Below are 25322 nucleotides of genomic sequence, written 5' to 3'. Positions count from 1 at the left end.
ATAGCACAATAGGGCGACTGTCTGACGGGGTCGAACAAGGTTGGAACCAGGCTGTCACGAGGGGCTCAATCATGGCTTCTTTAAATGGCAGTAAGACCTCTGAAATAGATAGTCCAGGCTCCAAAATCTCAATCAAAAGGTTAGTCTTAGTTTCCACAGTAGACAACTGTGAATCTAACACCCCTGTGGCTCTGAGTACCACCACTAGAAAACAGGCACTTTTGTCAGTCAGGGCTCCAAAGGGAGAATTCATGTGCGTTTCTGGAAAAATTTTCAAGCCACTGGCATTTTGTGGATCAAGTTGTAATCCAGCATCAGTGCAATGAGAGTAGGCAAGTTCCCCACCCCCTCGTTGTCTTCATTGTGGGGAACATGCTAAAGCCATGAAAAGAATCAGAATTAAAGAGGGCCTCTGTCCCCCCCGAAATACTACCTCCGATGCAGGGGGGCAGGAGGAGCATCACCGTCAACCTGAGGAGTTCAACATGACACGCAGTAGCCGGTCCTGGATAAGCAGTTGAAGTCAGAGTCCAAAACAGGTGGCTCTGGTACCTATGGTGACTTGGGAACAACAGGGGGAGCATGTGGCAAGGGAGTTGAGGTACAGCGTGGAGGCAAAGATGGAATGGGATGACCTGTGGTTGGAAGTCTGACATTAGGCCCGATCGATCCATGGAGGCGAAAGGCATGCTATATGAATTGAGAGTCATCTTGAAGAGTTGCAGTATGGCCCCCTCGAAAGTGATCTGCAATTTTTCTAACCTATACCAATTATGATCTGAGGTGGATTTAGAAAATGCACAGACCAAATGTGAGAGTTATTGCACCTTTAAAGCACTATTGGTGTAGGCTAAGTCCTTAGCATCCTTCGTCTCAATTTACAGCCACCCAAACTAATGATTTGATACAAGTATCTATTTGAAGTAACACAGTTCCAGGAACTAGAAGATGCAGCTTAATGGAAATGCAGTTCAATGTGATGGCTGTCATTATTTTAACCATTAGCCCTTTTCCCGGTAGTGACAATTGTTGTTTTGACCATTGCAGACTGTCACAGCCTATTTTCTCCTATAAATAATTTATTCTACTCACAACCATATTTTCAAGGCCTCCCCCAACTATGATTTCTACTTACGTTTTTCAGGGACTCTTGGATACTGATGTGGTGCTATTGCTGCTTGTGTTGTAGTGTACGTCACGGGTACCATTTCACATTTGGCCCATAATGTACATCGTTACGTTTTTATGGATAGAATAAATGAGATTAAATCACTTGGGGGTTTTTAGCTACTGTTGGACAATACAACTGTGGGCATTGTTCTTCATGTCATTTTATAGAAAAATACCAAAGTATTCGAACATGTAAATTATACACAGTCTCTCAAAAACGAACTAACTCAGAAGAAATATCGTGTCCATACAATTTGCATTATAGGCAGTAAACAGCTCAGCCAATAAAAAAAACTGCATTGTAGCTGTATAAGGTGCAGGATGTTGAGTGCATCTTTGGTTAATCATTTTGCTATATAAGACTCACAATAAATGAATGTATCCGTCTTGTTAAACATTTAGAGTGTTATATAGACCACAACGAGAGGCCCATTAGCCTGCCAGGTAACAGAGACTTTGGCCTTGCTTCCCTGGCGGAGAACTACCAGCCATATTTAGAGATTCGAGCCTGTCTTGCAGGATTCTCTAAAGCAGCGGTCTCCAACCTTTTGTGTAATAAAAGCTTTGTAAGCTCAATGAAAATGACCACCAGCTACTAATATTGTTAGTGTTGTAATAGTTACCATTTCAGACAAGATTAGTGCCCACCATATGCAAGATTACTATCAGTGATCACCTCAGTGCATTAGATTAGGACGCCATCAGTAATATAAAAAAGGCTTTGCAGTTTGGAATGCCTATACATAGGTAATACAAAGCAGCCACAGTGCCAATGCCCTTGGCACAAAAGTAATAATGTTAGTAAAAATTCTCCCCATATGATTGAATACAAAACAAATATCAGCTTTACTAGTTTTAAAAATTCAGCCATTTTTTTCCAAACATCAGCTGATGAGTTCTGAAAAAGGCACACTTCTGTCTTGAATACACCATTTTGGCATAGATAAATTCATTCAACCAAAAAGGTTCTAATTTAGTGGGCTGGGTTGCACACGGGAGAGCATCTTACGGGTAGGTGGAGAGCTACCAGTGCTCACGAGCTACTGGTTGGAGAAGCCTGCTCTAATGCTTTCAGAACAAACCTCAGAACAACAGTTGCTCTTTAGACAAAGTGCTCAACTGAGCATATACCATATTTGTTTTGTCTGCTTGGCAAAGTTATTTGTTAGTCAGTATCAGACTCCCAAAGTTGAATTTTGGAAATTAAAAAACAATCAATGGCCCCTACTTACAGGGAGTTTCCTTCCTGAGGGTCAGAGTCTTTAATTGATTGTCCCAACTTGTGGCTGCCCCGCCTCGCATAGCAACTCTGGACAGGGTAATCTAGTGACGATTGCCTGCCCTGAAAAGGGCAGAGTTACTGTCACTGTTAACTAGTGTCCAGTAGTGGAAAGGCTGCCAGGTCAACCGTTTCTAATGGCGGAGCCAATTAGGGAGAAACCCTGTGATTCACAAACCTGTAAATAGGGCAGGGAAGCTGTGAGTCTGGCAGAAACATTGAATCATCAAAATATGGCAGTACACATGCTCCGCCAAACTCTGAGTAACCTTGTTAGTCCTGTTTACAAACATAAGCGTTGTCCATACGTCTGGCAGCTTCACCCATCACTCACCGGTCTTGCAATCTGTCGATGGTGTCTTTCAACCGAGCCTTCAGATGCCGGATGCACACCTCTTTCTGCTGGAGAGGGGTCAGATACTGCTCCGGGGTGGGTGGCTTTATCCCATGATTCTCACTGCAGAGGTTGTATTTAACAGGACGTCTGCAAACAGAAGACATTGATTAGGCTGATCACTCCTTGAGAAACAATCAAAGACCAACCTGACAGAGCTCGACTTGCACTCTCTTCGGGGTTTACATTTGTAGAAGCACATCAGGAAATCAATTAATATCTTGTGGGTAAAAAATATACATAGGTAAGAACAACCTAACATTCCAAATGAGAACTGGAAGATGGCACAAGACAAAGGACTGGCTTCCCATGGGACTCGCTTGGAAATGTTTAGCGCTTAATGACGACGCTAATGAATTGATCATTGGGAGAGGTGATGCGTGGCAATTTATTTTATTTCCAGAAAAAATGGAAGGGGATGGTGATATACAATAAATACTTATTTATAGTGTCAGGCAGTGTAAAACGAAGCTGCTGGGATTGGTGTGGGACAAGTGAGGTGAAAAGGGAGCACGTGTGCTGCATTATGAGACATGTGGGGGCAGCAATCACAAAACAACGATTCACAAATTCCACCTTTATTTAAAGCACGTTTAAATATTATTCAATTATAAGTCTATTTGATTGCAGTCTGCAGCTACAAGATGGAAGTGCAGCAATGACAAGCTAAAAGGTGGAAGAGCAGGAGTGACTGAAAAAGGAAAGCAACACAAGAAAAGCTGCCAATATCTCTGGGGGAATAGGAGGTCACTTAGGGCAGTTATTCTCCAGCATTGGGACAATCTTTAGATCTGCATTCCGCTAGAACAGTAATCGTGTATGAGAGAGGATCTTGAAACATTTAAGCAAGTATTTTAATTAGCAGGCATCTGCCGAGCAATGCTCTAAAAGATGCCTGGGGAGTGCAGAGGCCAAGAATCACCATCCAGAAAGTGTTATCGCCAAGAGAGGCTTCATGTACATTTTTTCCCGCTCCATTACGTGGAAGTCCAGAACCTTCTCGGTAACTGGCAGGGCTGTGTCAAATGAGGTGAAGGAAATATCTCTCTCCAGTAACCAGACAGGATAATGGCTGGCCCCAGGTACGAAGTTCCTTTGGGAACTTCACACAGGTAGCTTTTAAAACCTAGCCCTGGCACCTACACAGCCACATGCTTGCTTTAGGCATTCCACGCATGATCCTATATTTGTAATGATTTTGTTGTCGTTCATACGTTGTGGAATGCAGGCAAACTCTTTGGACTGATTTCACCAGTAGTTGGCAACGGCAGAGGGACAAAGTGAAGCTTTGCACGCTATCATATGGCCAAGGAGTTTTGAGTTTTCAAATTGAGTGAATCCAAGTTTGCAACCTCTCTGTCTCTCAGGAGCATCTGCCAACTGTTTAGAGAGCTTATCGGTCTACTGGCCCATACCAGTTTTTGCTAGTGCGGTACGAGCTCCTCTCAAGAGTGGGACACCTGAGTGGCAATCATAGAATAGTTTCTCGTGTTGCAGATGCTTTTGAAGTCTAACTCTCTTTCTATGATTGAGCTGAGTTAACAAAAGATTTAAATCAGCCGATTTGTACTCAAAAGTTGCCTTCAGTAGGGGCTGGACAATTCAAGTTTCAAGACGTAACTCTTGAGATGGGACATGATCACGAGCATCAAGAAGTCCAGAGGGAGCACTGGGGAGAATTCTAAGACGCATCACGCTGGGCGTAAGTGTGCAGGCAAGTTGAATTTTAATTATTTAATGTGACAGTTTTATTAGGCATGGACTTGACTAGGAGGTGTCAAAATCCCGTACATACTGTAAATCATTAGATTAATCCCCGAAGCATTTAGAAATAATTACATCCAATACAATTTTGACATCTAAAACATGGATAAACGTAGAAATGACGTCAGACACCATAAAACAGTCAGTTCCATATTTATGCTCCTAAAAATCTGGTTAAAATAAAGTTCTTCAGCTCTTTTTTTTAATTTAGTACAATAGGGTAGAGAGGTAGCTTTACTGGAGTGATGTTTATTTACGGGTTGGATAAAGATATTTGATTTGTTGAACTAGGCGTAATAAAGGACAGCAAATTTACTCCGTAAATTGCGGATTCCCGCCGACATCTTGATAATATCAGCCAAAAACATTTGGAAACCATACAGCGTTGCTTTTAAAATAAAGCCTAGCATCCAGTGGGAACCAGTGATGGGCTCGTACACTGCCTGTGATCAGATAGAATGTGTTGCTCTTATTGTCAACCTGTAAGCACCACAGAGCTCAAGTAATAGGGATACTACAGAGTAGGAGACTTTGAGCTTCGTTTGAATTTTTATATGATCATCCGCACCTCTGGGTTTCAAGGTACGATGAATAGGAGGGGCGGGCATCTCCCAAGAATTGGAGTGATGCAGCAGTCATCGACAAGGTCTTACGGAGTTTCATTATATTGGATGCCCAGGTCCTCCTTTAGTTTGAATGCTCGTTATGTCTTGGGACTTAGTCCATCGGCTGAGGTGTCCTACTGCCTCTGTCCTCTGAGCCATAGTTTGTAGGTCTTGTGCTTTATGCAGTCAAATAACTGCAAAAAACCCACAAATAATATATTTAAAAACATATTACATGTAATAATGAGCTGATAATAAAAAAATAACGCTTACTTTTGATTTACCAAGTCACATAACTTACCAAAACACATGAGCCGAAGGGGGCTATAAAGCTAAACCACTACCTCATGGCAGAAGTGCTCCCATCTCAGAGACCCTGGCCCAGCCTCTGTTTGATGCCCCTGTCGGAAGCTCCACCCACTGCAGGAGGAATGCCTGGAGGTAAGGTGGGTGGGTGGGGAGCTCACACAGCAGGGGAAACTGTGGCTCCTGCCGTGGGTAGCAGAGAAGGCCTAATGATAACGTTTTGGTGGTGGGGGGCAGCTCAGCTCTACAACACGCAGGCTATCAATGGCATGTACATGACAAAGGTGGAGGTGCACCCAGCATGAATCCAGAAGGCTCAAACAGGCAGAGCTTGATTGATTTCAGCGCCCAGGGACACTTTTGGGACATGGCGAAAGGACATTATTTGTTTTTGTATTTGTAAAGCGCAACATTCATCCTAACGGATATCACGGCGCTGTCTAGCGGAACTTGTAGTAGGTTATGTTGGGGGTCATCGACTGCTCATGCTTATGTCATCGGAAAAAGGTGAGTTTTTAGCTTTTTCCTGAACGTTGCATAGTTCTCAGAAAGGCGCAGGTCCAGAGGTAATTCATTCCAGTGTTTAGCCGCCAGGTATGAGAATGATCGGCCGCCTGTTCTGACTTTCTTTATACGCTTAGGCCTAGCTAATGCTTGGTGTTGGGATCTCAAGCACCTTGTAGGGATATAGAATTTGATTTTATTCTGGCGAATTTTAGGTCCAACGTTATGCAGTGCTTTGTGCGCATGACTCAACAGTTTGAACCATGCTCTTTGGCGCATAGGTAGCCAGTGGAGCTGTTTCATGCACGCAGACGCTGAGCTAAATCTGCCTTTATTGCATACAAGCGGCCGCATTTTGCAGCACTTGTAAGCGTGAGAAAAGGTAGTCTGCCATGCCTACGTACAGTGCATTGCCGTAGTCTAATCTGCTAGTGAGTAATGCCTGTGTAACCGTCCTTCTGCATTCTAAAGGGATCCATGGAAAAAGCCTTCTTAGAAGTTTTAGAACAGCAAAACCTCTTCCACACAGAAACTGCACATGATCCTGCATGGACAGGGTATTGTCGATGGTTATACCCAGGTTTTTTGCGCATTGTTTGGGCGCTGGGGCATCTCCCAAGGATTGTGCCCACCATGTGGTGTCCCAAATTAGATTAGCTCCACCGAAGAGCAATATCTCAGATTTCCCTGCGTTTAGCTTAAGGCAGTGTTCGGTCATCCATATTGCCATCTCTGAGAGCCAGTTGTTTAACTTGACCCTGGTATCCTCATGCCTATCTTCTATGGTTATCATCGGCTGTGTGTCATCTGCATAGGAGCAGATGCTGAGGCCCCATTTCCTACTTATCGATGCCAAAGAAGACACATAGGCATTGAAAAGTGTTGGGCTCCTTGGGGAACACCACAGCTGATGTTTTTTGGTTTCGAGGAGAACAGGCCCATTTGTACCATCTGGGTTCTGTTCCTCAGAACGGAGTTGAGCCATTGGAGAGCTTTAGCATGAATACCCTTTTCATGGAGGATTTTCAACAAAAGGTCGTGTGAGACCGTGTCGAACGCCGCCGACAGGTCCAATAAGATCAGGGCAACAGCTTTTCCTTGATCCGTCGATGATCTTATGTCGTCAAGGACGGCTAGAAGAGTGGCCTCTGTACTGTTGGTGGCTCTAAAGCCAGTTTGGGAACAGTCTAGAAGTACGTTAACCTCCAAGTAGTTGGCCAGTTGTCTGTTTACCAGTTTTTCCAAGACCTTGGAAAGGTATGGGAGCTGGGAGATGGGCCAATAGTTTTCTGGATTATGAACATTTGTTCCGACTTTCTTTAGCAGGGGAGTCACTACAGCCTGTTTCCATATTTCTGGGAATACTGTTGTTTCCAGTGATCTATTAAGAAGGTGAGTGACATAAGGGCATATTATCGGAGTGATCTAGGAAAATGTAGTGGGCGCATGGATCATGGGGGGATCCTGATTTTACTCCCGACATGGCTCTCAAGACCTCTAGTTCTGTAAGAGGTGCGAAGTTGCCCATCTGTGTTGCACCCTCTGGATGTGGAGGTGCGTGTTCCCAGTTGGTCAGGGCTAAAGAGGAATCATTGTTAAATGAGGAGTAAATTGTGCTGATCTTGTCGGCGAAAAACTCGCTTATCTTTTCACAGTTTTCCTCAGAAGGAGGCAAGGCTTGAGACAGACTAGCTGGTTTGCAAAGCTCCTTCACTACCCTAAAAAGTTCTTTGGCCGAATTACAGTTTTCTTTTATCCAGGTAGAAAAATAAGTCTTCTTTGTTTTTTTTAATGGTGTTGTAAATCCTTAACTCAGTCCTATAGGTTGTTCTATCTGTTTCCAGTTTAGACAGTCTCCAGGAGTGTTCTAATGATTTACACTTCCTTTTCAGTATCTTAAGATCCTGTGAATACCACTTCTCATATAGAGGCTTGATTCTGGATTTAGATGTAAATTTGGGGGCAAAAGTATCTAGAGTCCTGGTAATTTCAGCTTCAAGTTGTATTGCTTCCGCATTGGCTGGAAGAAAATCTTGGGTAGTTAGGTTATCTGGGGAAAAGTGGGCTTGGAACCGGTACTGAGTGACCAGTTTCCAGGCTCTGTTTGCCACTCGTGCAATTTTGAGGGGTTTGGTAGCATTCGCCAGCAAGTTAAAAGTATAAAATACGAGTGAGTGATCTGTCCAGGGTACAGGAGTGATCTCCTGGATCCTTGTTGACTATGTTGGAGAATAGTAAGTCTAGAGTATGTCCAGCACTATGTGTGGGGCCTATGATCCATTGCTTGAGCTGGACAATCTGCATATCTCTTTCCAGGTGCCTAGCTGCGGTGCTATATGCTTCCTCGAAGTGTACATTAAAGTCTCCTATGACTAGGTAGTGTTTATATTTCAGGTATAGAGGAAAAAGTTGAGTGAAGAGTTTGGCGCTCTCAGCTCAGTTTGATGGCCTGGAGGATTGTAAATTACTGCTCCCCCAAGCAGCGTGTGGTCTTTACTAGATACCTGAAACGTTAGTACTTCATGCTCTCCCAGAGGCACAACTTCAGAATGGAGACAGGCGAGGTGGTCTTTAAATAGGATGGCCAACCCGCCTCCTTACGTCCCTGCCTATCTTGTTTCAGAATTTTATATTTAAGGGGCAGGGCGTTGGCGATATCAGGGAGATTGTAGTACCGCAACCATGTCTCGGTTACAAAAACCAGGTCGGAGTTCCTCTTATTTAGGATATCCCAAATATCAACAGTATGTTTGGGTATTTACCTGGCATTGAAGTATAGGCATCTAAGAGTGTGCTGGTCATCTGTCTCTGTGTAGGGGCAGCCTGAAGACGCCAGGCTGTGCCATTTGCAGCCATGACAGGAAAACGGCCCTTCGGTGTTTTCTGAACAGGCTTTCACACATAGCGTTTTGTTATAGCTTGTCAGGTTTAGTGATATCGCTAGCAGGCACTCCCTTGAATATTTTTTGATTGTTCTTGTGATTGTCTTTGCGGGATTAGGGGAGGCACGGGTCGTGGCCCCTGGTCCCGGTCGGGCGCAGACAGGCTTGCCTTAGGCACGCCTTTGGCGCGCCAGCGGCGTGCCTGCTGCGCGAACGCTGACACATCGGCCCTAAGTAGGTGTAAGCGCGGGATCATGCCTCCACCCCCTCCAGACCGGAAGTACCCCCCCCCCCCCGAGATCACTGGTGCTGCCTGCCCCGCCCTCCACACAATCAGCACACAGCCGTGATGGACCGGGGCGGGGGAAACCAGGTGCAGCCTACAAGTGCTGGGTGAGTGGGTTTTGCAAAGTAAACTTCAAAGCAGTAATTAAATAGATGGTGCAAATAGCAAATAGACATTATGAATTGTGGAGCGGCACGGACCCCTACGGCTGCCTATTACCTCTTGGTCCTCCTAACCCAGCATCATATGCCCTTAAAGCCTCGGGCAGCTAAACCAGAGAATAACAACAAATCATCCAGTAGGTGGGCCTGGCTTGGCCATATCTTTACCTTGGAGTAGGGCTGCCGTCACTACCCTTGCAGGAGCCGGAGTTGCTGCTGCTGCTCATGGAGGAAGTGCAGTAGGTGTCCCGCATGCTCATCGTTGGCGAGGGGCGCCTGGGGGCAGGGTGAAGAGGCAGTGTCTCAGTCTGAGATGCAGGCAGCGTCGAGGACTTAAAGAACGAGGCAAACCCCTTCTTCCCATAAAACCCACGACTTCAAAACCACCACGTAAAAAACACAAAGACAGACAAAATCACACAAGATAAACTGTGCAACAATGGACAAACGAAGAAAATCAATGAGCACAAACCAATTTACTATAGCAGTATCATGCAAACCTTTTAACACGTCCCAGCATCCAAGTCCCATCTCCTGTTATTCCAGCCCCATCCAACAGACTCTACAATAGATGCGCAGAGAAGCAAAACAAGCGGTGAATTATTGTATTCCTGAAGAACAAGTTACTTACCTTCAGTAATGATATATCTGTAAGAAACATTAGTTAGATTCCTTACCTTAGAATATTCCCAGGCGTCAGGCTGGATCCGGAAAGATTTTTCGTCAGCAGTACCCTTGCACGTCGGTAGGCGTCATCTGCGAATCCGCGTCCGTCGTCTGCGACTCCGCGTCAGTCGTCGTGATCGCCGGGATGATGTCGGAGTACTTATACGCCGCCCTCGCGCGCTGACTTCAGTTCTGTACATAGCTTTCCGAGCCAAGAACGCAGAGCCATGCAAGAAACCGACACTGGTGCCATGAAACTAGGGCCCTGAAAGGGATGACCTTAACCCTAGATATCAGTTCGCAGAACGGGGAGGATGGGTGGGGCGGTGTCTAACTAACTAATGTTTCTTGCAGATATATCGTTACCGAAGGTAAGAAACTTGTTCATCTGAAAGAAACACGTTAGTTAGATTCCTTACCTTAGAATAGATACCCCAGCAATACCAACCCCGGTGGTGGGTCTGCGAACCAAGATCACACCAGGAAGTCCTGGAGAACAGAACGGCCAAAGAAGCCATCACTCCAGACTTAACTGTCCAGGTAGTAATGCTTAGCAAACGTGTGCAGCGAGGCCCACGTTGTTGCCTGACAAATGTCCTGCAGAGGGACTCCCTGTCCCAAGGCAGTAGTAGCCGCTGTGGCCCAACTGGAATGGGCCCTCAGCCCCACAGGAGGATTCTTCTTAGCCAAGGAATAACAAGCCTTAATGCACAAAACGACCCACCGAGAGATGGCCCGCTTGTGCACTGCCCGCCCCTTCTTATCGCCCACGTAGCCAACGAAGAGTTGGTCATCCACCCGGAAATGTTTGGTACGGCCCAGATAGAAGGAGAGCACACGTTTTGGGTCCAGACGGTGGAGCCTCTCTTCCTCTTTCGAGGGATGCGGAGGCGGAAAGAAGGTGGGCAAGGTAACAGACTGCCCGATGTGAAAGGCAGTAGCCACCTTAGGAAGAAAAGAAGGGCGAGTCCTCAGAACAATCGTGTCCGGATGGACAAAGAGGAAAGGAGGTTAAGAAGAAAGAGCCTGGAGCTCACTCACTTTTCTGGCAGAGGTGATCGCAACCAGGAAAGCAGTCTTGAGAGTCAGAAGACGAAGAGGACAGTTATAAAGTGGCTCAAAAGGAGCGCACATCAGATAGGTTAACACCAGATTCAAGTCCCACTGAGGCATTATGAAGGGGAAAGGAGGAAACATGTGAGTAATGCCTTTTAAGAATCTATTTACAAGAGGGGACTTGAAAAGAGAAGGCTGATCAGGAAGCCGTATAAAGGCAGAGACAGCTGAAAGATATCCATTGATGGTGCCCAGAGCAGAGCCTTGCTGGGCCAAGGAAAGAAGAAAGAGGAGAACCTCAGAAAGAGGGGCGGAAAGGGGATCCACAGCCTTTGCTGTGCACCATGCCACAAATTTGTTCCACCTGCAGGCTTATACCGTTTTAGTGGAGGGACGCCTTGCTGCCAGAATGACATCACAGACTTCATGAGGAAAATCAAATGGCGTCAACTGCCGCCACTCAATCTCCACGCATAGAGGTGGAGGATGGACAGGTTCGAGTGGAGGACCGTCCCCTGTTGCTGCGACAGAAGGTCTTCCTGAAGAGGCAGTCGAATCGGGGGATCGATTGACAGACTGAGTAGCTCGGAATACCAGTATCTTTGTGCCCAATCCGGGCCCACAAGGATGACTTGGGCCCGGTCACGCCTGATCTTCTTTAGCACTCTGGGCAGAAGTGGTATAGCGGAAAGGCATATAACAGACCGCAACTCCACTTGTGACGAAAAGCGTCTCCGAGTGAGGGAAGCCTTGGAAATTCCAACGAGCAGAACTGATGACATTGCGCATTCTCTTCGGTGGCGAATAGATCTAACCAAGGCTCTCCCCATTGCCAAAAGAGGCTTTGCGCCACGTCCGAGTTCAGACGCCATTCGTGATCCATCATGCACCGGCGGCTGAGTTCATCCGCCCTGGCGTTTAGAGAACCCGCCAGATGTTGAACCACCAAGGTGATACCCTGATGTTCCAGCCATGTCCAGAGGCGCAGAGCCTCCTGATAAAGGGTCCACGACCCCACCCCGCCCTGTTTGTTGCAATACCACATGGCGGTGGTGTTGTCCGTGAACACCTGCACTACACTTCCCCGGACAGAGGGAAGGAATGCCTTCAGTGCAAGCCGGATCGCCCGCAGCTCCAATAGGTTGATATGGAGCCTGGACTCCGCCGGAGACCAGAGGCCTCTGATCTCCGCCTCTCCCATGTGGCCCCCCCCATTCCAGGAGGGATGCATCCGTCAGCACTACGTGCTTCGGTTGGGGTAGGGAGAGGGTTCTGCCGAAGACCCAATCGCGGTCCATGAGCCACCACTGCAACTGTCTCGCAGTGCCCTCCGAGATCAGGACGTGGTCGGACAGGTCGCCCCGATGTTGAGCCCACTGGCACTTCAGGTCCCACTGCAGAGCCCGCATCTACCACCTGGCGTGATGTACCAGCAGGATGCAGGAGGCCATGAGACCCAGCAGCCGTAGGACCATCCTGACCGTAACTCGGGATAAAGGCTGAAATATTGGAATCAGAGCCTGAATATCCCGAAACCGCTGTTCGGGGGGATAGACCCGAAACTGCGCCGAGTACAGAACCGCTCCGATGAAAAGAAGCTTCTGGGAGGGACTCAGATGTGACTTCGGCACGTTGATGGAGAACCCCAGCAAATGCAGGAGGTCGACCGTAGGCTGGAGTTGGGAGACGACTGTCTGGGGCGAGCCCGCCTTTAACAACCAGTCGTCGAGATAGGGGAAGACTGGAACCCCTAATCTGCGCAGATGAGCTGCGACCACTGCCATCATTTTCGTGAACACCCGAGGGGCACTGGTGAGGCCGAAGGGGAGCATGGTAAACTGAAAGTTCTCGTGGCCTACCGTGAACCGCAGGTAACGCCGGTGGGCCGGCAGGATGGGGATGTGGAAATATGCGTCCTGCAAGTCCAACGCTACCATCCAGTCTCCAGGGTCTAGGGCAGGCAGAACCTGAGCTAAAGTGAGCATTTTGAACTTCTCCTTCCGGAATAAGGCATTGACGCTCCTGAGGTCCAAAATAGGGCGTAGGCCCCCCTTGCCCTTCTTGGGAACCAGAAAGTACTGGGAGTAACAACCCCATCCTACTTCTGGGCCAGGAACGCGCTCGATGGCCCCCTTGGCCAAAAGGACCGTAACTTCCTCCTGAAGAAGTAGCAAGTGATCCCCTGACATGCGGTGGTACTGCTGTGGCATGGCTGGAGGGGTCACCTCGAAGGGGAGGGAGTAGCCCCTTCGGACGATTTGCAGCACCCACCTGTCCGATGTGATGTTACGCCAGTGGAGCAGGTGATGGCGAACTCTGCCTCCCACTGGCGTGGAATGGGCCTGAAAGCTCGGACTAGGAAGGCTTTGAGGCAGATGCTGCGGGAGCAGATGTGGACTGACCGGCTCTCTGTCCCCCTGCTCCGCCACAGCGGAATCCACGTCCGCGACCGCGTTGAGGCTGGTTCTGCGGCCTGTGGCTGGACGAGCGTGCGGGGGTGCCCCTCCCTTGGCCACGAAAGGGGCGAAAAGCAGAAGTTTGCGGGCACGGGGTCAAGAGGTCCAAGGACTTGGCCGTAGCCCTGAATTCCTTAAAGCGCTCCAGCGCACTATCCGCCTTGTCGCCAAAAAGGCGACGGCCATCGAAGGGCATGTCCATGAGGGTGCTCTGGACATCCCCTGAAAAATTTGTGGACCTCAGCCAGGCGTGACGACGAATCGCCACAGTCGTCGCAATTGCTCTACCCAGCGAGTCCGTGGTGTCAAGTCCACATCGAGTGGAGTACCATGCTGCATCCCGCCCCTAAGCAAGAGCCTGGGCGAGCCGTGTCCTGGCCTTCTCCGGACACTGGGGCAGCACGTCCACCACCGTATTCCACAAGGAGTGGGTATAACGGTTCAAAAGGCACGCGGTATTAATGGACCGCAACCCCAAACTGAGGGAGGAAAACAGTTTCTTCCCAAACTGCTCCAACCTTTTGGATTCCCGATCCGGAGGAGCGGACGGGAAGGCTGTCTGGGACGTAGAGGCCTGGATAGCCAGACTCTCAGGGGTGGGGTGTACCAACAGAAAGCTGGGGTCGCCCGAAGCAGGGCGGTGGCGCCGGGCCATGTTCCGATCCACAGGAGAGACTGTGGAGGGCTTGGACCAAGTGCCCGTTAGAACGTCGGTGAAGGCCTCATTGAACTGCAGTAGAGGCTCCGAAGAGCTTACTGGCAGTTGAAGCACCTCAGTGAGGAGGTTAGTCCTCACGGCCGCTGCAGGGAGCTCCAGGTGAAGGGCCTCGGCAGCCCTGCGCAGCACCACAGAATAAGTCGCACCCTCCTCCGTAGCCACGGAAGGAGGAGAGATGAAGCCAGTGTCAGGCGAAGTGTCGAGACCACTGGCATCCCCCAGCTCGTCTGCCCAGTCCTGACTTAACTGGAACTGCTGTGCCAGAGGGTCCTCAGACCCCTCCCAGTCCTCCCCTTCATCCGTCTCCTGGTATACAGGCAGAAAGGATGGAGCTGGGTTATAGATGAAATGCACATCCATCGGCGCCGGCGACGGGCGGCGCCGTTCCGACGCCGGACCCGGACCGGGGCTGAAACTAGGGACGGCGTCGTCCGAAGACGGCACCGGGGGCGGCACCATAGCGGTCGGTGCCGGCGGAGGGGTCATAAGGTCAACCGGCGTCGCCCGGTATCCAGGCCTGGTTCCCACGGGGATCTGCGGCGTCGAGACCAAAGTCGACGACGGCGCCGGGGCCGAAGCCGCCGGCTCGCTAGGCCCCCCAGTCGGACCTGCGGGGCCCGGAGGCGCGCCGGCAGGCCTCGACTGCGGAGCGAGACTCCTCATGGCCACAAGGAAGTCCCAAATCTCGCCCGGAGTCGCGTGAGGCCCAGGAACCGGAGGGTATGGGGCCGGACGTGAATCCTGCGGCTCCGGCGGAGCCGCCCGGGTGGTGCCACCCGAACCCTCGGCCGAGTCGCGTGACCAGCGAGGGGAGTCAGAAGAGCGGTGTCGCTTCTTTGACTTCTTCTTACTGTGCCTCGACTTACCTGAATGCGAGGACTTCGAACCCGACAAGCGATGATGACTTCGGCTCCGTGACCGGTCCCTCGACCTCCTCCTCGACCAGGACCTCGAGCGGCGCGGAGCCGACTGCCAGATCTCGAGGAGCTTGCGGAACCGCTCCGCCTAGCCTTCGAGGTCAAGGCCCGGCAGTCGGGGCACGACTTGTCATCATGGTCGGTTCCAAGGCAGTAGAGACACCGATGGTGGGGGTCGGTAACCGACATCAGTCGGTGACAGGTGTGAGAAGTTGGCCTGATGTATGATGTCACTAGTTATAGTGTACACCTTATATCAGTCCAAATACCCTTATGGTGATTGGTTGTAAAGTCAACCTTATAGACCAGCTATCCTAGTGGTAGCATGGACAAGAGCAGTCTTAGGCTAAACTCTGAATGGCATGTGAAGCCAGCTGTGATACCATATATAATCCCTTGAATACCAAATGAAAGGACACCACAACAGATATATATATAAAATAAAGTGTATTTATTCTAAGCAAACCCTCAGCACTCTTTATGAGTTTAGAGGTAAGTACAACACAGTCTTATTAATGCATACAGTAAGTCACACAGGTAAGTAATACAGTTAGGCCCTAGGGGCCACGCAAACCATATACTAAATAAGTGGTATAAGAACCACTGTCACGGAAATAGAATAGGCCTAGGCCTAGGGAATCGCTGGGGCTACACTACACTAGCGTTAGTTAGGAAGTGGGAGGCCCACGGGATTCGTGTGCAGAGTGGAAACACTCACGCGTAATGCGTAAAAGTCAATAGCAATAGTACAGTTTAGAAATAGATAGATTTAGGACACTTCCGGAGTAGCTAGGAAGTTGAGACTTGAAAACTAGACACTAGGATAGTCACTATCCTGATGAGCACCGGAGTACCCAAGTTACCTAGCCCACAGGCTGCGGGTGCATAGGGGTGAAGATGCGTCGTTTTCGTCGTCGACTCCTATGGATGCCTGAAGAAAGATGCTGACAGGCAGTCAGTGAAGAGTGTCCGGTGGATCCCAAGGCTGGGATCAAGAAGAGAAGAAACCTGCAAGCAGAAGGGACAGAGTCAAGGTCACTAGCCAGTGACCACGTGGAACCAGGAAGGAACCAGGCGATGTCGTGAAGAGTTGCAGGTGAAGGTGAAGCTTGTCGCTGCAGCCAGGAGGACCAGGAAGCGTCGAGGACGACCAGGAGGCGAGCTGTCCCACGAAGGCTCTTGCTGTCGGCGGCGTCGAAGTTGGACTAGGACTCACCAAGCCTTGGCAAGCGGAACCCACGAAGAACAAGGGACTTGCTTCTGGTGCAGACCAGGAAGGTCTGGGGTGCTTCTTCTTTGCAGAGAAGCGGGAGCCAGTCTGGAGGAGCCAAACCAGCGCAGAAGATTTCAGGGAGCGTCGTCACAAAGGCCACTAGCCAGCGGGCAAGCAACCGGACAGACGCGGCAAGCAGGAAAATGCTGAAGGGCCCCACGCAGGACTCGTGGAGTGTGGGGGGCTGGTCTTCGGTGCAGATGGTGCTTGGGGTTGGGGCTTCTCAATCCCCGGTGCACAACTTCGAGGGTACCTCAGAAGCTGCGCTGTAAGTTACTAGCCACTTTTCCCAGGTAGCCGGTCCCACGTCGCTCGTCGCCTCCACGGATCTCAGCTCTGCTGCAGATGTGGATGAGGGTCGGAGAAGTCTGGAAATCAAGGCTCTGGTCGGGCTCTGCAGTCGGTTCCTCGTCAAACGTTTCACAAAGCAAAGGGTAGTCTCTTGATGGTGCCTGTTTGCACAGGGTAGCCACTCCTTGGCTACAAGGTAGATTCTTCAGTCTTCTTCTTTCGTCGAATGTCGAAGGTCCAGAGTTTCTGTTCAGTTTTGCAGGTTCAGGATAATCTAAAGTCTTGAGGCCCAACTCCCACTCTTATACTAATCTGGGGGGCTGGGATACCTGCTAGGTCACGCCTTATGGGTGGGACCTGGGAGGGGGTGGTTACACCCACTTCCCTTTGTCCAGTTTCGCGCCAGAGCTGGGGCTGGAGTGCCCCAGCGCCGGTTTGAACTGGACTATGCAAGGAACACCTTGTGTGCCCCAGGCATGTCTCATTCCTTTCAGCCCACCCTGCCCCAATACACTAAAGGCTGTCTGGGGAGGTGCTAGCACCTCCCCAAGCAGGAAACCTATTGTCCAGGCCTCCCTGGCTGGGATCACTCCCAGCAGCAGGAGGTCAGACTTGTGTCTGTGGCAGCAGCATCCATTTTGTGATGCTGAGGCTTTGGTTAGAGATAAACAGCAAAGTAGGATTTTAACATGTCTCTCCCTCTAGAAGGGAGGAATAATATCCTCATCACCAGAAATGGTATGGGGGTATTATTCCAAAGTGTTAGACACCTTACACGACATGTTTTGATAAAGCCAAACCATAGTTACCATAACCGTTTAAGATTATAAGGCACTTTAAGAGTATATGGTAGGCTATATCATAGAACAGCTATAAGGACATGGTTCCGAAAGCTGCAGACAGGCTCAGCTCATGCTAGAGCACCATCTCACATGTTACCAAGCACTCTGCCTCCAGGATTGTTAAGGCCTGCCATAGGAGTGACTGATAGGTACACATGTGTCTATATATAAGGGTAGATATAGGCATACTATATCTAAGCAAGGGGTGATTACACGACCTTGCCCCAGCTGAGTGATCAGCCAGTTGTGTCTGATTGGAAGGCCAGACCAGGGGTGGCATAATACATGCTGCAGCCCCTGGGAGGCCTAGGGTACACCTATGCCCTGGGTACCTAGGGTACACTGTACAGGGTCCAATAAGGTGATCCTTACCAATTGGTTATGTACCTAAGGTACATGGAGTCCATTTTAAAGAGAGAGCAGACAGCCTGAGACCCTGAATGGCAGGATCTCAGGCCAACTAAGTCGAAAAACCAGCTAGACACTAGGCAAAAAGTTGGGGGTAACCATAGTCAGATATCCACCTTCCTACAACAGGCATCACACGGCTTGAACCCGGGCATCCCTACCGGCACCAGGAGTCGAAGTCGACTCGAAAAGGGAGACAAAAATGACCAAAAAGTTAGTCAAAAAGTGACTAAGGGTATGCTCTTCCCAGATCTGCGCTTACTGGCACGGAAAAAAGAAGAACTGACGTCAGCGTGCGAGGACGGCATCTAAGTACTCGGACGAAGTCATCCCGCCGATCACGACGCCGACGACGGACGCGGAGTCGCAGATGACGCCTACCGACGCGCAAGGGTACTGCTGACGAAAAATCTTTCCGGATCCAGCATGATGCCTGGGGATATTCTAAGGTAAGGAATCTAACTAACGTGTTTCTTTCAGATCATAGGTCTGTAAGCGGGAAGCGCTAAAGTGATGTACAGTGGCGATGCCCTAATTATTTCAATTGTCAGTGGATGGGTGGTTTCAATAAGGTGCACATTATGGAAAGAAGTTCAAGGGAATGAAGAGAAAAGGTGAAGATATAGAAAAGTTTGAGGAATTTGAAGAATCCCAGTATTCAATATCTAATGACTAGTACTGTGAGGTCGCTTCAGTACACATTATGTAAACCAGAGGGATATGTAGTATTATTGTAACAAACAGGCTGGGTGGCGCATAGGTACCATCAACAGATCCTCCAAGTAACCGCCTCTCAATCCATGGAGCAAGCCCCACTATGATACATTAAACAAAGAAACAAAGGAAAACAAGCTACATTTAATTTCCATAGTACGTACTTGTTGGCCAACCTATCTAGCTGTAGGTGCTGGTGTCAGGGCAGAGTGGCGGGTGTACGACGGACAAAAATACAAACCCCCATAAAAAAACTTCCTGCCACCTGCCGCATAGCCGCTCTTCTGCTCCTCTGGGCTCCAGTCCACAGTAGGCACAGGCTCCCACCCTGTCCTGCGGCCAATCCAGACACTGCTTTCATGCATGACAGCAGAGTCAGGATTGGCCTGAGCACCCTGGATTTGCCACCCAGAGAGACTGGGAGTCTGTGCCTGCTGTCTCCAACCTGGCAACGCAGCTCAGGTTGGAGACATCTCGGAGCGCATGCCGGTTTGGCGGTCCTAAGATGGCTGGCCAAACTGACAGCAGTGTGCACCACTCCTCCTGAAGCTGGTCACCTATTAGGCGCGACCCCAAGATTTAGCCTGGGAAAGAAAAACAAAACGATAACACACCTGTTTATTTTAAAAAGTTTGAGGCTGCTGAAAGAGGGGGAGAGGGGAGACACTCCTTTGTCATAGCGGATGAGATGGCACTGCTATCTAGAGCTCCTAAGTCGCTTGCAGTAGCCTTACACAAAACCCACAGACATATAGTGCAGAAGGCCGGCATGAGTATTGGTGCAATGGATGAGCGCTTCATAAAGGTATACAAATACAGGATAGCTTACACTGAGAGTGGATCGGTGTAGATAGTAGTAGGCTTCGTAAAATAGATATTTATCAGCAATGTTGTAACCTTCAAAAGATTGCTTAGCGTTCAAGAGAGAGCTTAAAAAGAGTAAGCATTTCGTAGACCCTTTGTTGATCACTGTGAACGAACCAAAATAACAGTAAAAAACACAAGCAAGTAACTGGAATGCCCAGACTTATGGATCATCTTCATTATATTATAAAAGCAGAAGATCCAGAGATGAAAGAAAAAACATGTTCCGAACTGGATGTAGGCTCTTTGACTTCTGCTTATGGTCCCCTTATGTAATGAACAGAGAAATTAGATTATTTGAGATCAAAGGGCCAGATGTATTGTTTACTGCTTGTACAATGCTGGTAGGAATGTGCGACCAGTAAATCCTTGTCCAAACCAACCGATGAACAAGTAAGTCAGATCTGAAGCTTTTGATTCAGAGTGGAAATCTAATCCGACATACCTAATTAATATTCATTAGGTAGGTTGCAAATTGCATCTCATTCCAATTGGAGGCCATCACAGGGATGGTGGGCTGCTAGGGTCAGCAGACAACCATGTCTATCATTGCCTTTCAATAAAGTTTTTTTTTCTCAATTGTAGCCCAATGCACTTAAAGAAAATGAAGCTACACATAAAAAGAAAAGTTAACTTTTTTTTGTTTGTTTGAGAGTTGGCAGTGGTCCCCTGTACCGCTGCCTGCTCCCCAACAATTTTTTTTGTATTCACAATGATGAAGGGGGTCCTTAAAGTAATCCTTCTCTTTTGCTTTTGGGTTACCACCCCAACTTGGGAGTCTGTAAAATTTCCAGGATTTTGGTCACAAAACATTGATATATACGCCACTGATTGTGTAAGTGGAAGGGAAAACTACAACACGCCCCTTCCAGATACGAAATCAGTATCCATTCAGAATTCTGTTTTAGGATTTGGAAACCCTTTCCTGGCTCCAAAATTGAATTATTTCATAGCACAGAGCAGTTTACCGGTCCCAAATGTCAAATCGTAGCATTGGCTCTTGCTAAAAGGCTTCAAATATCTGGCCTTGAATCTATATACATTACTCAGCCGCAGTCACTACTGTGTAGTTCTAGTTAGGCCACAATTTCCATAGGAAGAGTGTTTTTGTTTTTTTAATAACTTTGGCAGTTTGACAAAAGTGCAGTAAACATTCCCAAAAACACAAAGTTCATGTATTACATCTCCTTCCTTGAAAAGTTGCAGGGTGATCAGAGCAGCAGAGGCCAAGAAAACAGGGGGCTGGGGGGAACTTTAGTTTCCCATGTTAATTCTCATAGGCCATGTCTGTCGCACATATGGAAAAAACAGATGAATGGAATCACACCAACTTTGGCAAAAAGTTTGAAATTTACTAGGAAAGCATGCTTTGTGATTTGGTGAAATTCGTTCCGTTTGAGCAATCTGCGTTAAAGAGGTGCTTGGTGTGGTCATGAAGGGGCTAAAAAACTAGGTAGATCAGGACCGTTGGAGTCCATATATGCTCTGGTTGGCCAATTTAAAAGAGATAAGTCAACCCTGATTGTCTATCCACAACGAACAAGTTACTTACCTTCGGTAACAATATATCTGTAAGAAACATAGGTTAGTTATCGATGCCTTACCTTAGAATTACCTCCAGGCGTCAGACTGGATCTGGAAAGATTTTTTGTCAGCAGTAGCCCTGCGCGTCGGAAGGTGGCGTCGGTCGACTCCGCGTTCGAGGTCGTGGTCGCCGGGATGACGTTGCTGTAGCTGCTTAGACACCGCCCTCGCGCGCTGACGTTAGTTCTGTACACGACTTTCCACGCCAGAAGCACAGAGCCATGCAAGACACTGATCACTGGTGCACAAAACTAGGGCCCTCAAAGAAAATTCTTAACCCTAGAAGTCAGTTTGCAGAACGGGGAGGATGGGTGGGGCGGTAAGGATTCTATAACTAACCTATGTTTCTTACAGATATATCGTTACCGAAGGTAAGTAACTTGTTCATCTGAAAGAAACAGTTAATTATAGATTCCTTACCTTAGAATAGATACCCCAGCAATACCAACCCCGGCGGTGGGTCTGCCAACTAAGTTCACACCAGAAAGACCTGGTGAACAGAACAGCCAAAGAAGCCGTCTCTCCGGTCTTGGCTGTCCAGGCAGTAGTGTTTGGTGAACGTGTGCAGTGATGCCCACTTAGCTGCCTGACAGATGCCTGACTCCACATCCCAAAGCAGTAGTAGCTGCCGTCGCCCTGGTGGAATGGGTGCGCAGCCCCACTGGAGGCTCCTTCTTTGCCAAAGAATAGCAGGCTTTGATGCAGAAAACGACCCACCTGGAGATGGTCCGTTTGTGCACGGCCCAACCTTTCTTAGCGCCCACGTAACCAACAAAGAGCTGGTTGTCCACCCGGAATGGTTTGGTGCAATCCAAGTAGAAGGAAAGCGCACGTTTTAGATCCAGACGTGCAGCCCCTCTTCCTCTTTCGAAGGATGCGGAGGCGGAAAGAAGGTGGGCAAAGTGATGGTTTGCCCAATATGAAAGGAGGTGACCACCTTGGGAAGGAAGGATGGACGAGTTCTTAGGACAACCTTGTCCGGATGTATAACCAGAAAAGAAGGCTTGGAAGAAAGAGTCTGGAGCTCACTCACTCTTCTGGCAGATGTGATGGCCACCAGGAATGCAGTCTTGAGAGTTAAGAGTTTAAAAGGACAGTTGTGAAGCGCCTCAAAGGGAGCGCACATCAAATAGGTCAAGACCAAGTTCAAGTCCCACTGAGGCATTACGAAGGGAATAGGAGGAAAGAGATGAGTAATGCCTTTTAAGAATCTATTTACAACTGAGGACTTGAAGAGAGAAGGCTGATCAGGAAGCCTAAGAAAGGCAGAAATGGCCGAGAGATAGCCCTTGATAGTGCCCAGAGCAGAGCCCTGCTGGGCCAAAGAAAGAAGGAACAAGAGAACCTCAGAGAGAGGGGAGAGAGAGGGGCAGAAAGGGGATCCACAGCCTTTGCTGTGCACCATGTCACAAACTTGCTCCATCGGCAGGCATATACCGCAGTGGCGGCTGGTGACATCTAAAAGTGGTGTGGCGTAAAAGTTCTTGGTGACTGACCTGTGGCGAGCGAGCGTAGCGAGCGAGCACGACTGCTAGAAGGGGGGTTCGGGGGAAAAAAGAGTGGGGAAATGGTACATTTTCAAACTAATTTGAGACAGCAAGAAGGTTAATAAAGCAATTGTGGAAATGCAGTTATGACATCAATAAAGAGATTTCATGTGATAATGATGTAGGTAGCTGCTTATTAACTATAACCACAGAACTAGATTGCTATATGAATAAACCTCCCTTGAGGGAACCATTCATCGTCTGAGTCAGATCATCTAGGGATTCAGCGCTAACAAACTGCATGCCACATGCCCCATTGGACTCTCTTGACCAATGGCAAAATGGAGCAGTCTAAGACCGTGCTGCCTTGTTCCTCTCCTGCCTCCACACCACACTGTCCTGGCGTCACCTCGTAAATGATGATGAAGCCTTTTTGCCCAGTGTAAGAAGCGTGTCATACCTGCAAAGTTCTTTAGCCCAGATAAGATTCTGCAGAAATTATTCAAACACATGTGACTTGCCTGGTGTAACTGCAATTCTCACCCCCTGAACTCACATTATATGGAAGAGGACGTCTAGCCAGAATAGAAATGACAAATGGTACATCAGGGAGAGGGTGGTATGTTATGGCAGTGTACTCAAATGTGAGAACCGCACTGCTTACGAGTATCTCATGGGTTTTGCACAGTGTCCCTCTTATATGAGGCAGGCCAGTGTTTCTGAGAGGAAGGTAGGTTTGTGGAGAATGCCTCACATGTGGGACAGGGCAGAGCCTCTTGGAGGATTTTAGGGTTTGCTCAGAGTCCCTCAAATGGCAGTCAGAGACGGATATGGTTAGACAACAGAATGGCAGCTACCCAGTTGTCTGTCACCTGCTCTCACAACTAACACCACTTTTGAAACGCACTAATATGGCTGGTTTAGACATGAAGAGGGACCCCACCTTTTTCCTCTCCACCTCACCTCCCATCTACCTTTCATCTTCCTCCCTGGGACGTTCTCTTCTTCACTCCAAATAAATACAGAAGCTGCAAGTGAACCCTCCCTCCCCGTGAATATATACAGATCACTAGTCAGGACTTGCGGACAGCTGTTAAGTCAGTGAGAAATTCTAGTCTCCCTCCTCCACCCCCGGAATCGTATGCGATTTTAAGCTGACCACTCATTCACTACTTTCAGAGATATTGTAACGTTTCATTGCCTAGTCCCTGACAGACCACGATGAAAGAGACATTAAGGTGCCGATTCCGATCCGTTAAAAATATTCCCCGTATGAATCGTATCCGGATTTTTTTACGTACGAATCGTACAAGTCCCGTACAAACTGGCAAGTACGATCCGTATGTTAAAAAATCCATACGAATCGCATTGAGAAAAAAGAGCGTACCCCCACCCCCGTATGTACAGAGCGTACCCCCACCCCCGTATGTACAGAGCGTACCCCCACCCCCGTATGTACAGAGCGTACCCCCACCCCCCGTATGTACGGTGCATACCCCAACCCCCCCGTATGTACGGTACATACCCCCACCCCCGTATGTACGGTGCGTACCCCCAGCACGCAGCGCTGGGGGTACGCACCGTACATATGGGGGGTGGGGGTACGCTCCGTACATACGGGGGGGTGGGGGTACGGTGCGGACATGTAGGGATGGGGGTATGGTGCGTACCGGGCCCCCTTTTCGCCGTGCATCGTGGCGTACTTAGCTTTTCCGGCACTTTTTGGGTCCCGTAAAAATATTGCCGTGCGAAGTGCTGTGGGTACGAATCGTACTTGCTGGTCCGTAAAACGCTGCCTGACTCCGTGCGAATGTCGCGTACGCGGTGTCCCGGATCGGAATTGTGGGTATATTTTTAGCCGGTCGGTGTTTTTTACGATTCGTACGGAAATGGTGTTTCTCTACGAATCGTACTTGCGGGTTTGTAAGGTAGTTTTCCCGGGTACGAGTCGGACGGAGAAAACGCTCCGTCCGACGATTCGTACCCGGTTTTTCCAGGATCGGAATCGGCCCCTAAGCATTTAAGTTTACCACGCAAAATGTAAAAACCTTTGAAGTTTGCAATTTCGTCATGGGTGAGTTCGTGAGCAGTGCACTTGGAGGAGCAGGGTGGTGGTGGTAAAGGTGCAACCCTCACCATGCATCAGGCATTTCTGTTCTTTTTAGGTTCACATATTAATTATATTCCTTAAATGGATGTTTAAGAGAAGATGACGATGTATGGGTTTTTGCACTGTAAAAAAATAGCGACCACTATGCCATCGTCACACTGCACAACCCTTGGAACAGTGAGCCACGTTTATTTTTAATAAAATTACAAGGAGTTTAACTCATTCTATTGTCCCATCAAACCACTGAAAAGTAACTGTCCCATGTGCAGTGTGTGCGCACTGATCAGGGCACCTTACGCCTCTGTGTATATTAACGAACGCTCCCCTGTGAGTGAACGGAGGGTCTCTCTAGACCTCTCTGTGTGTATAGAGCCCTCTCCTTTACCGGACACTGTACAGCCAATGCGCTGTGTAGTGCGTTTGTGCGCACCAGGGATCCCCTGTGTGTCAGCTGCAGCAGGGCTCCCCAGCACTGGGGCTCCCTAAGTATTTGTGTGCATCAGCGCTCCCCTGTGTACAATGGGCCCTCTCCGTTCCTCGACTTCTGCACAGTTTGTGGGCTCCAAGTGTCCCCTCTGGAGTGGG

At 48.7% G+C, this 25322-nt stretch overlaps 1 protein-coding gene across 2 annotated transcripts in view; it reads right to left on the bottom strand.

Annotated features, from left to right (window-relative positions):
- SNPH (syntaphilin) overlaps positions 1-25322 on the bottom strand; it is a 193352-nt gene that overhangs the window by 21492 nt on the left and 146538 nt on the right. Inside the window, exons 3-4 of one of the 2 annotated variants that reach the window (XM_085619572.1) lie at positions 9520-9726; positions 2784-2933 (exon numbers count right to left, since the gene is read on the bottom strand). In XM_085619572.1, coding sequence (XP_085475698.1) covers positions 2784-2933; positions 9520-9726 — 357 coding nt within the window. The remainder of the gene's footprint in view (positions 1-2783; positions 2934-9519; positions 9727-25322) is intronic. The other variant, XM_085619573.1, reaches the window with a different exon arrangement.

This window comes from Triturus cristatus, chromosome 7 (genome assembly GCF_964204655.1).
Source record: "Triturus cristatus chromosome 7, aTriCri1.1, whole genome shotgun sequence".
In the NCBI taxonomy this organism is placed as follows: Eukaryota; Metazoa; Chordata; class Amphibia; order Caudata; family Salamandridae; genus Triturus; species Triturus cristatus.
Note: the sequence above shows the minus strand (reverse complement) of the source record. Positions and strands in the feature narration are given on the sequence as shown.